This window comes from Lissotriton vulgaris, chromosome 5 (assembly GCF_964263255.1).
Source record: "Lissotriton vulgaris chromosome 5, aLisVul1.2, whole genome shotgun sequence".
NCBI lineage: Eukaryota > Metazoa > Chordata > Amphibia > Caudata > Salamandridae > Lissotriton > Lissotriton vulgaris.
In genome coordinates this window covers 182,595,145-182,607,145 of record NC_141693.1, presented here as the reverse complement: position 1 = coordinate 182,607,145, position 12,001 = coordinate 182,595,145, and the positions used below count along the sequence as shown (strand labels likewise).

Sequence of the window (12,001 nt, the reverse complement as noted above, 5' to 3'; positions counted from 1 at the left end):
CTGCTAGACACATGAACTTTGAAAAGAAAATATGTATTGTAATGGCAAAGAGACGATTTCTAGTATTGAGCATCTCAATGTTGTGTAGTATAATAATGTTTTTGACTGGCTATGCTCTGTCCATCTTTCGAGTTCCATTCATACACAACACCCAGCTCACACCTCCTCCTACTGTTCCCACACACTCCTTTCACCCACTACCTGAACACGAGTCTGCCAGAAGACTAGAATTCGTAAACAACTCATTTGTCCAACTCCTCCACCAGCACCAATCTGTGATGAACACTACGAACTGTTGGATATGCGGACTCATGCCACACACTACGGATAAGGGCATCCCTTACTTTGTCCTGCCATTTAGTTACTTCGGTTCTCTGTGGGCTTTCCATACCATGTTCCTGTTTTCCCTTGAACCATACGTTCGAGGGGAGAACTTAAACAATAAGGCACTAGTGGCAGGAATCCGAAATATGAGTAGAGATATCGACACAGTTAGAGCCACTCCCAAAGACGAGTTTACCCCATACAGCAGGTGGAACATCACCAAGTATGGGATTTCCCTAAGTGAGAACCAGAAATCAAAGAAATCCTCCCCAGTCTGGGTAGTACCCCACCGTGGTCACTTATGTCTGCAAGGTATTGGCAGGGATCCCAAAGCACAGTTGGGGAAGAGCATATGCACGGAAACACATGTGTTTGCCTCCCGAACTTCCCCTTCATTCTTGGCGGCTAAAGGCACCTATTTTGTCTGCCACGACAAAGCCTACACATGGTTGCCCTCTGACTTCTCGGGCACATGTTTCATCTCGTTTCTGCTGCCAACCACCTACACGGCCGGGGCAGATTACCACCGGACAAGGACAGTTAGGGGTGTCGGGAGTCAAGACGACACTGCGGGTCAAGAATTTGGAGACTTCGCAAAGGGTTTTCTGCCATTTTGGGGGCCTATGGTGAACAGCAGGAACATTCGACAATTGACGAGAATAGTTGAGTCCGCCGTGACTGAAACGGCTGGTGCCCTTAGCAACTTGACAGCTGAGCTTCAGTCGGATCGACTTATGACCCTTCAAAACCGGGTTGCCCTGGATGTCATACTTGCAGACCGTGGTGGTGTATGTAGAGTGATCCAATCTAGTTGCTGCATTTTCATCCCCGATAATGCTCCGACAGTGTACCAGGCCATCTCCAAGTTACACAAAATCTCGGATTCTCTTCACATGGAAAAAGGGGATTGGTCTCTGCTAGGGTGGTTCTGGGAACTGATCTCTGCCTGGGGATGGAAAACTCTGATTTTCATTGGGATGATCTTAGCCGTTCTGTTTATGTTCTGCCTGTTTGTACAGTGCGCTCCTGCAATATGTGGCCTCTGCGCCACTTCATGTGTAAGGAAGCCTGTGTCAAGGGACGAACTGAGCAACAGAATGATGCTACAGCAGCATCTCCGTGAATTCCTCAATACAGATTTAGACTCTGACTAGCGTGAGTTATTGCCTAATATGAGGGCAAAAGGAGGGTCTGTGGTACTGTAAATTTGGACCCTGCTGTTCCACAGATATCGAGGTCCAACACTCGTGTTATAAAATACCGTCGTACCATGACGAATTTGGTATCTACGAACCGGTAATGATTAGGACATCACCCCTATGCATCTGCGTCATGATTAAATGATGCCAACACCCTCAAATCTTGATTTCCGTCTCGAACCCGCAGACTCCATTTTGTAAACGGCATCAGTCTTATGACTTGCCCTCATATAATCAATTGATTAAAACTGAGTTTGATCTGAAAGGACACGTCCACCGTAGCTGACTTCCCCATGACCTGGCCGAGCTGACTCCACTGCCTCCAGCCAAGCCTGTTTGGGCAGCTCCTCGCCCAGTGGCCGAGCCAGATATCATCAAGGCACAACATGTCGTAAACCCTTCACTACATGCAGACCCTGTTTTCCATACACACACACACCTGTCCATGATTCTAGTTTATGACCCGTTTTATGATGGGAGGGTGCTCGACCTTATTGGCATTTCATCGATATCTGATGGGAGTTCTGGATCTGGCGGGGTAATCCATCACCAACTGGACATCTGAAATATGTGCTGACCAGCATGACTTCGCTCTTTGTATTATTGTGGAAATATTTGTATTGCCATATCATAAACTTAAGAATTCTTGCCTGCAGCTGTTATTCATGTATATAAGGAGAAGTCTGGTTCTGTAAAAACGAACAGTCTCCTGAGAACTTACGGCCCGTGTTGTCGTACTTCTAGGACGCATGTTACTTGGTTGCAGCCAATAAAACTCGATCTCTGACTTCAACTAGAAGACTCTGTGTTTCTGTAAGTCCAGAACAGGGAGAACCTAGAGGTCTTCGGGTGTGGTCCCCTGGCACCACCAGGTGTCTCTAAAAACCCGGCACCTCATGTGTCTCTGTGTGTGCGCATGCGTGTGTGTTGGAGCTTCCCAGGAGACAGGAGATGTCCATAGCGAGCGCGTTCGCGAGCGCGTGGCCCGCTCCGATCGCCATGCACGTGGCCAGGTCCTGTCTCCTGGAAAGCTGCGTCGCTAACAAAAGGTCTCTGGCGGTTAACGCCACGAGACCCAACAAAAAGTAGGGAGGGGTGAAGGAGAGTTTGTGAAGTAGGAGTAGAAAGACCATAGGCACAGTGGTAGAACTTTCTCAGATACGCTGGCTGCCATTCTTTTCAAATAAGAGTTCTTTCATTCAAAAATGTTATCATGTAGCTTCCTCAGCTTTCCCATACTATGAAAACAACAAATATTCATATAAATCACCATGATTTATAGTACATTTCTTCTAACAGTCCATTATCAATCTTGAAACTCAATAAACAATTTTCCGACTAGCCCCAGATAATGAAAAAACAAGCTTTCCGAATTTCCTGTCATCAGTAATTTGTACAATTATGCAATACAAATATAGGCTTTGGGCGCTGCAAAGCACTGGTCAGAAAATCTGTACAAACTGAATAGAGCTCCATACATTGCACGGAGACAAACATCTTTGTTATTGAGCAATGTGTAATTAAATCCCTCTGTGGTACCGGGTAGCAAACATTCCCATTCATAATATGTTTTGGATACAATTTTCTAGTGTCCATTGCTAGTGTGTTTAAGAGGTATGGGGACGGACATTCCCTCGTGCATTTCCATATGTGAATCATAATTCAGGCTTGTACACACCAAGACAGGGCCCAAGCAAACAAACAACAAAATAATTCAACAAATGCTTTTTGAAAGGTAAGGCGCAGCATGTTAGAAAAGCGGAACAGAGTAGGTGTATTGAATTTGCTCGAGACAATCAAGTGGCTGAATTATGTAAGAGAACCTTCCATTCTCATAACTAGCTTTCACTTTCAAAAACCCTATTGCCAGGCAGATTGGGGTGCCTATATAAATACAGAGCCCCGGCATATAAAATGAAGCTCCTGCACATTCGTTCACTGGAGACAGCTGGCAGCAAGCGAGTCAATGAAGGGAGAGAAGACAATTCACCACACCAGTCTTCCCCTTAGTTCGATCTACTACTGGGCAATCCTGGCCTCGCCATACCTACACTCTAAAAAACTGTTTCGGTGACCTATGTATGCCTTCATTGTAGGATGAACAAAATACCTCCCAATACTGATTTTTTTTTTTTTAAGTCTTCTTCGTCACCAAACCCCAAATGGCTCCCTTCTTTCGACGCTGGTCCCCATTTTTTCCAGTCTCCTCCTGGGGGTTACCCAGATATTATAAATTATAACTCCTTCAATCCCCGCTCCTTTACACAACCGTTTTGTATTTTTCAGTAATCGCCTGCGCTGCCAAAGAGCATGGTTTCTGCCTCGAAAGTATAGACAATGCCAAAATTAACCTCTCAAGAGTTAGGGCAGATTCAAAGTGAGGTCTTAAACTGAGTTACGAAGCCATTCGCGACCATTAGGAGGTCACTCTCAATTGTAAGGAAAGCCCCCGGAGACAATGACATGTGTAAATTCGCCCTTGAAGTGCAACAGATCCTGTAACAAAGTGAGTTGCAAAATGTGAAACACGTTATTTGCAACAGCCACCAATGCTCTTATTTTGGGGAGTCTGGAAGTCAAGATGCATGGAATAAGACAAAGACCAAGAAGAAGAAACTGTACCCTGAAAAAGGGAGTTACTTTAAAACTCACTGCAAGCCAGGGACGCCATGCACGCAGCTGTGATAAAGCATGTAGCTGATACCTAAGCAGACTGGAGAAATTGGGACACACTGAGAACTTTACGCCACAAACACTCGTCCTCTCCTCAAACAAAGGAGAACAAGACGTGAGCGAAACTGAAATCTTCCGTGGGGCGGGACTTCAGACTTCGGAAGCCCGCGCACGCGCCCACGGAGTGCATGGCCAAACAAGCAGTGCTGGTGACGCGGGGCTCCCATGCCCGAGGGAGAGCCCTGCGGAGGCTGCAGAACTCTACAATGGCGGTAAGTGGGACTTAGTTGTAGGGAGCGGGAGAGGGAGAGAGAGCGCGCGCAGGCGGGGGTCTCTGTATGTGTGTGTGAGTGCGTGTCTGTAGGTGTGCTCGTGTGTGTGTCTCTGTGTGTGCGCATGCGTAAGCAGGGGGAGGTGTGGCTGTGTGGTACAGCTTTCCAGGAGAGGAGACAGGACATGGGCACAGTGAGCGCGCTCACGTGTACGTGGCCCGCTTAATTCAGACTCTTGAAGAAGCGCGCGGCCAGCTCCGGTCTCCTCTCCTGGAAAGCAAAGTCGCTGACAAAAGGTTCTCTGGCGAGACCGCGCTTCGCGCGGTTAACGCCACAAGACCTAATAAGACATTGATGCATACAAGTAAGGAGTTAAAATGGGTTACTTGACAAGCAATATTTGAGCTAGGATGAAAATGATAGAAAGTTATCATGTACATATGATCGTGTAAATATCATGACAGATAACAGGCATTTCAAATTCATCGAGTATTAATTATAATCCCAAGGAAGATGGAACAGAAGAAAGATCATCATATGGTGCAGTAAAGTCATATATGATAGAGCGTGTATCGCTTGGTAAATAGAACACATCAATAAGGGGAAAGAAATGAGAAGGGAAAAAGGAGGAGAGGAGGAAAATATATTAGGAGTGCAATGGGACATCTGCCACACATATAATTGATAAATCAAGAGAGGGACCCAAAAGGATGTTGAGCTACCAAGCCCTGAGTAGACAAATCCATATATTTATCCTAAGAATGCCATACATTGCTAGGGATTGAAGGCTGATATTGTTTTCTTTCAATAAGAGTATGAGTTCCACTAACATATGACACCCAAGCCCACCAAGTATGGTAAGATAAAAGATTTCCATTCTGTATGTATAATTTTAACTGCAATGGATACAAGCAAATCTAATAACTCCAAATCTGTATTATCAAGCGGTAAAGCAGGAACTACAGCCAATGGACCCAGCATAATCATATGAAGAGTTATAGGTGTATTAAAGATTAAAGACAAATGTTTTTGTATAGGGCCCCAAAAGGATTCTAACAGTGTGCATTCAAAGAACATATGTTGATGGGTACCTAGTTCTGAATTGCAATTCCAGCATGGATCACGATCTCGTAATTCCAGTTTGTGTAAGCGAGCAGGAGATCTATGTAGGAGATTCATTGTGAAGAAATTAGATTGATTCAGTGAAGCAGCAATTTTGTTACGCAGGGAAAATTTCCCAATCAACTGCCAGGTATGCTGAGAAATAGGTTTAGAAATATTGTTTTCAAAATGGTGAGACCATTTAATACAAGTAATTGTGGATTATGAGGACAGTGGAGCAGACAAAAAGGTATACATTTTGGAAGCAATATGGCCTGAGCGTAGCCAAATAAAAAGAAGTGCGATAATAATAGATTCTTCAGAAATGGTTACTTTAGAAAGCTTGACTTTTAGTTTCAATAAAGTGCAGAAATCCATGTTACAGAGACTATATTCTTTGGCTAGGGAAGAGGGTCATGATGAGTATCATAGAGGTCCTTCACTAATCCGATACCCTTAGCAGCCCACTGAGAAACGGTAGTGAATAGCGAGTTTAGGAATAAGCCATAACAATGTCCATCTTGATTTATGAATGGGTTTCGAAAGGTTACTATCAAGATATTTCAAAGCACTAACTGTATCTGACACTTTAGTTTAGAGATGGTCATCGCATAATGACGCATAGCAAATCTATATCACAATGGCTGATGTATTTACAACCCAGGAGAATGGACTCTGAAGGTTGTAGGGATGTCCTGCTCAAGCAGGGGCACCCTCACACGTGGAACCAATCACCTTGCCTTCAGGAATGAAAGGCCTGCCTTAGGGGGGACTTATAGGTTTTAAGTGAAGTGACCTCAGATATAAGGAAACCTATATTGGTCATAAGTGGTGCTAGCACCAGCTTGCACTGGCTCCAATGGCAGGCCTGTAGGCACAGATTGAGTGGTCGCTCATGGGTGGCATAATACATGCTGCAGCTTATGGGAGACTCCTGGTGTACCAATGCCCTGGGTACCTTAGTACCATATACTAGGGACTTACATGGGTACACCAGTAGCCAATTAGGAAGGCACTAAAGTACTTAATGTCCAATTTAGGGAGAAAGCACAGTGACTGGGGTCCTGGTTAGCAGGATCCAGGTCAGACTACTCAGAAAACAGTAAAACACCAGCAAAAAGTGGGGGTAACCATGAAAGCAGATCCTTCTTTCCTACAAGTGGTTACCAAATAAAACCTAACTGCTTAAAATAAATGGTGATGCATATTTTTTCTCTCACTTAAGATGTTGCCTTCAATGGTAATGCGCACTTTGTTTTACAGCACTCGCATTTTATTGTATCCAAAGAATTTATGTAATTTTTTTTTAGGTTGTATACCTTTGGTGGAAATGCGTATGCACCTCAGCCAATCAAAAGCAAGATATACAAGTCATTCTCCAGGGGAAGGACGAGCACAGAATAGGGAAGAAAGCCACCAATAAAAAAACAAAAGAAAAAAAAAATCAAGGAACTGAGATTGACAAGAAAGCCAGCCACTTACAAGTAAAGAGAAACTCTGCGTAATATGTAGTCTGTGACAGACAGCTGAAGTGGCACCCTAAGTCCACACCTATGAGTGAGATAAAAGCTTTAAAAATGTGTACTGGGATAATCTGGTTACCATACCAAATAAAAGTATTTTGGATGGAAACATATGCAACAGCAAAGAAATCATATCATAGGTTTAACGCAATGCATCATCACAGATGATGGTTCTGCATTATGAGAAGCAACATAATAAATTTTGCCTAAAGAAAGAAGACACAATGAAATTAAAATGATCTTTTCTGTTGCTGAACTGAAGCGGCAACAAGGGTGTTTGGGGGCCATTTCTGAGTAAAGTACTAGAGAGGTATGTCAACAAACACCTCTCTAGTTATGTCGAATTGTCAGGAAACCTATACCCTTCTCAGTAAGGTTTTAGTCCCAAATATAGCACTGAATCAGCCTTGCTAGTGGTCACAGATAACATCAGAATGACCCTAGACAAAGGCCACTCTATAATGTTGGTGCTATCGGACCTATCCGCCGTATTAGACACTGTTTCTCATCAAATGAGAAGGCTGAATGAAATAGGACTAAGAGACTGACTTCCATTGGGTGTTAAGTTTTCTATCTGGCCTGACTCAGACGGTCAATTTTGGCCTGTATCGTTTGGCACCCATGGAACTTACCAAAAGGGTTCCACAGGGCTCTTGCCTGAGCACCACCCTATTTATTATCTATGTGGATCCCATGGCTAATGTTCTAAGGAAATATGGTTTCATTCCAATATCATATGCCGACGATACGCAGCTACTCTTTCCCTTCAATGAACTAACTCCAACCATCCAGGAGACCTTCTCTCTGGGCATGAATGCCATTTCACAATGGATGAGGAATAGCTTTCTTCAGTGCAATGTCAGGAAGACCGAGCTCCTACTTTTTGAGGAAGCCCTCATATTGTGGTCCCCCAATTGGTGGCCCATTAATCTTGGAAAGCCTCCCATTCTCAAAGTTTCTGTCAAAAACTTGGGAGTCCGGTTAGACCATGCCCTTCCTTTCAAAGAACATGTTGGCCAGACACTTGGTACATGCTTTCATACTTTGGGCCTACTTTGGCGAGTCTTTCCTTTGCTTCCTGACTCTGCAACAAAAAAACTCTTAAACTGAGTTGCCTAGTTTATTGTAACGGTTTATTGCTTTCTGCTAATGAAGCATCAATCAATAAACTGCAGGTGGTTCAGAATACGGCGGCGCGACTGGTGTTGAACATGCCGCCAGATCTGCCTCTCGTCCTCTTCTCCACTGGCTGCCAATACACCAACGGATACAATTTAAGATCTGTTGTACCATCCACAAAGCATTATTCAATCTTGGTCCCAGCTATCTGTCAGAAAAATTCATTCCCTATCACCCCCCGAGATCCTTGCGTTCCAGCTCCTAACATCTACTGAAGGTCCCCAGAATTAGGAGTGCAAGCTTAGGGGGAGAAATCGCTATCATACCTCGGACCAAAATACTGGAACAAACTTCCCCTCTCTTTAAGAGAATGCTCAAATCATCTAGCTTTTAGGAAACTACTTAAAACCACTTTGTTCTGCTTTTAATAAAAAAAAAAAATTAAAACGCAGCCGCCGCTGCACAGTTGACATGCCTCCACAAAGCACAGAGATACTCCTCAGTCGATTCTGGTGCTATATGAATCCATAAATAAATACATTCCCAGCTACAACTGATGAGCTTAGTTTTTCAGTATTGCACACGTGAAACAACGCATATGCGGACCTCAGCTGGATTGTTGTAAAAAGGACGCAGTTGGGAAACTAGGCTATATAATGCTTGGGGAAGCTGGTTGCTGCATGGCTGCCAGAGGGTATGTGAAACATATGGTAGCTACTTTAGCCTCTAAAAGATCACTAAAAGGGAAGATGAGAGCTGAGATCATAAGAAAGTTTCAAATGGAAATCCAGTGCAGATAGCACACTCTGCCTGAGGAGTGGGAATATCAATCAAGCCATCTTTTTAAAGGTTTAGGCCAAAAGCTTTGAGTTCACTTGGATTCTGTATACAGTTAACAGCTATCTATCAACTCATCTATCAATTAGAATATTTAAACCACCATCTGGGTGTGAATTTATCCTCTGGTCTTAAAACGCTACCATAGAAAAGGTTTGCTTTTAGTGATTTTATTTTATTTTTAATTTATTTTAAGCTGGTGAGTTGGCGAAATACATTGGTGCTTCTGGAAGAGCATTCCAGAATGCTGGTCTTTGAGATGAAAAAGGTTCTACTGTCTTTTCATTTCAGCTTCAACCTACAGGTAAATCGGTAGTTTATCATTTACACATGCAAGGTTTACGAAGGGCTGATGTTAAGAGGTTTGCTGGAAGGATTTTCGGGCAAGGTTGATAATACACTTTAAAATCCAGTAGCCAAGGTAAAATCAAATTCTTTCCTTCACTAGTAATCGAAGAGGTGATCTTGGAGTTAGCCTAGCTTGATCCCTCTTGTTGAAGCATGCATGTGGCTTTCTCTGCTCGGTGTGCAACTGGCTGATCTGGATAGCTGATAAGCTAGCACGAGACAAACTTGAATTAAATATTGGCCAAATCGCAAAGAGCAGTTGACAGCAGTTGCAGGATAGGCCAGTTAATAGTAACATACAAAAGCCCATTTGAGAGCCACGTTGGGACCCAAAGTAGTACCTAGATTGTTCAAAATGAGTGAGTAGGATCTGTCCTTTGACAGAAGAGCTCTGGAGAAGGGATGAGTTGCATAGATTATTTTTAATGAAGTATAGAAACAGCTACTCCCCTACCAGTTTGCCTGTCAAAAATTAAAACAAAGAAATATAGAGCAGCCAAGTTGGAAGTGGCTACTGTACTGTTGAGTGCAAGCCAGGAATCAACCTTTGCAACAGGCTGATTGAATTCTTGATGATGTTTTACTGCAGTCAGTATGTTTTACAGATGGGTCTGCAGAGTCTAAAGGCTTAAAGCAGATGTGTGATTAGGAGAACAGAGCATGTGAAAGTAAACTAAGCAAATACGTATATTACTGTTTTCCAGTAACTTAACTTGCAATAAAATCAGAATCATTGGTAGAAAGCAATCAACTTACATCAGTAATGGGTAGTTATTGCTATTATTATTATCACTGTCTTTTGCTCACAACGAACGCTGCATTTTACTGTGGTAACAAGACCCCTGTACACGGTGGGTATTATCAGTCATTAATAATTCATCACACACAACTCATTTATTGATATTTCTCTTTAATCCGACCAGGCTTCGAGCTCTGCGCGTGGAATATGGCTGCAGTTACCATCATGTTTGTTTAACGTTGCACATTTTGCTTTGGACACTTGATTAAACATAATAACAAGAGGAGTAAAGCTCACCATGTAACTGCCGTAGGCATGATCGAACATTTCTACGACCTGATTCCTAAAAAAGAAATACAAGGAAACAATTACAAGCATGTATGCAGACATTTAAGCATATATACATTTTCTACAGGACTTTGGAACAATGTTATCGTCCACAAAAAATTAAAAAGCATATACTGTGAGTAATAACTAAAGAAATCTTGCAATATATAAATCTGAATGAGGCTTGTAAATATCTAATCTCTCATGAGACAATTTGGTAATTGAATGACTGTTTCTCTTCTCAAAAGGGCTGGAAAACAATTCTCAGCAAATGCATCACAAATAATAACTCAGGCACCTCTCGTGGGTTAACTCCTTTTGTACCCCGAGTGAGTTGAAGGTCGAACAAATGCATTAGAATTTTAGATCACGATTCAAGTGAGATCACCAGGGCAATGAAATAAGACAACAGTGGCTCTGGATAGAGACTTTTCTTTTTCATCATTAAGCAGCAGAAGGCTGCAGAGAACGAACTGGAGATCAAAACAGGAGTTATTTTTATATGACAAATATAGCCCACCAACCATTCCCTTTTATTATTTGTGGGGTATTTGCTAAAAATTGTTTTCCAATGCTTTTGAAGAGGGAAACAAAGCCATTCAATTACTTTATCGTTCCATGAGAATTTAGATATGTACAAGCCTCATTAATTTTTTATTTACTTCAATATTTCTTATTTAATATTAACAGTATGAGATTCAAAAAACAAAATTAGGACTCGTGTATAGTTCAAAAGTCCTAAAGAAGGTGGTTTCCACGAAAGGCGTCCAACAATAGTGAAATAAACCACCATCACTGAATGATTATATATGAAAAATGAATTCATAATTGTACATGGACATCAATTGATGGATGAGAATTAATTTGAAGGCTAATGTAATAGCTTGATTATTGATGTTTTTTTTCTGTTTGTGCTATATGTTTTTTGGTGGTTTGACGGTGTTCACATAACAAAAACTTTCTAAGAACCTGTTCTTCCCACCAGTAAACGTGGAGACACGCGTAGCTGGGAGAGAAACCGGATTCTCATCGCAACACGCTCAATTGCTTAAAAACAACCTTAACAAAAATAAAAAAGTTGTTATTAAGACACCACAAAATGAGCTCTAAAATAACCTTATTGTGCTCATAAAACTCACCTGGTCCACATCCAAGATGTGTTTAACTGCTCTCAATCCCATGCTTTGATCAATGCTAGTATAGAGTGACTCTAGGTCAAGTATAATTAAAAACAAGTCATCTGTCCATACTAGGTCCTAAGTCTTCATTAAAAAATCTCCTGTGTCCTGAACATAGCTAGGCAACTCCTTGACCAAATCCTGTAAAAAGAAATCGATGTATTGTCCTACTTATTCACCTGCACTGTCTACGGCTGAAATAATGGGCCTGCCTGAAATAGGCATTATGTTTTTGTGTACTTTTGGAATCAGGTACAGTACAGGTAGAACAGGACATTCTTTGTACATGAATTTGTATTCATCTGTAGAAATGAGACCTTCTAGTCTCCATTGGGCTAGTTGTTTCTGTAATGTATATGTT

The 12,001-nt window shown here is 42.2% G+C and overlaps 1 protein-coding gene across 1 annotated transcript in view; it reads right to left on the bottom strand.

Annotated features, from left to right (window-relative positions):
* Positions 1 to 12,001, bottom strand: part of LOC147710431 (ER degradation-enhancing alpha-mannosidase-like protein 3) — a 353,737-nt gene that overhangs the window by 289,943 nt on the left and 51,793 nt on the right. Inside the window, exon 2 of the mRNA XM_086921118.1 lies at positions 10,433 to 10,478. Within this exon, the coding sequence (XP_086777244.1) occupies positions 10,433 to 10,478 (46 nt within the window). The remainder of the gene's footprint in view (positions 1 to 10,432; positions 10,479 to 12,001) is intronic.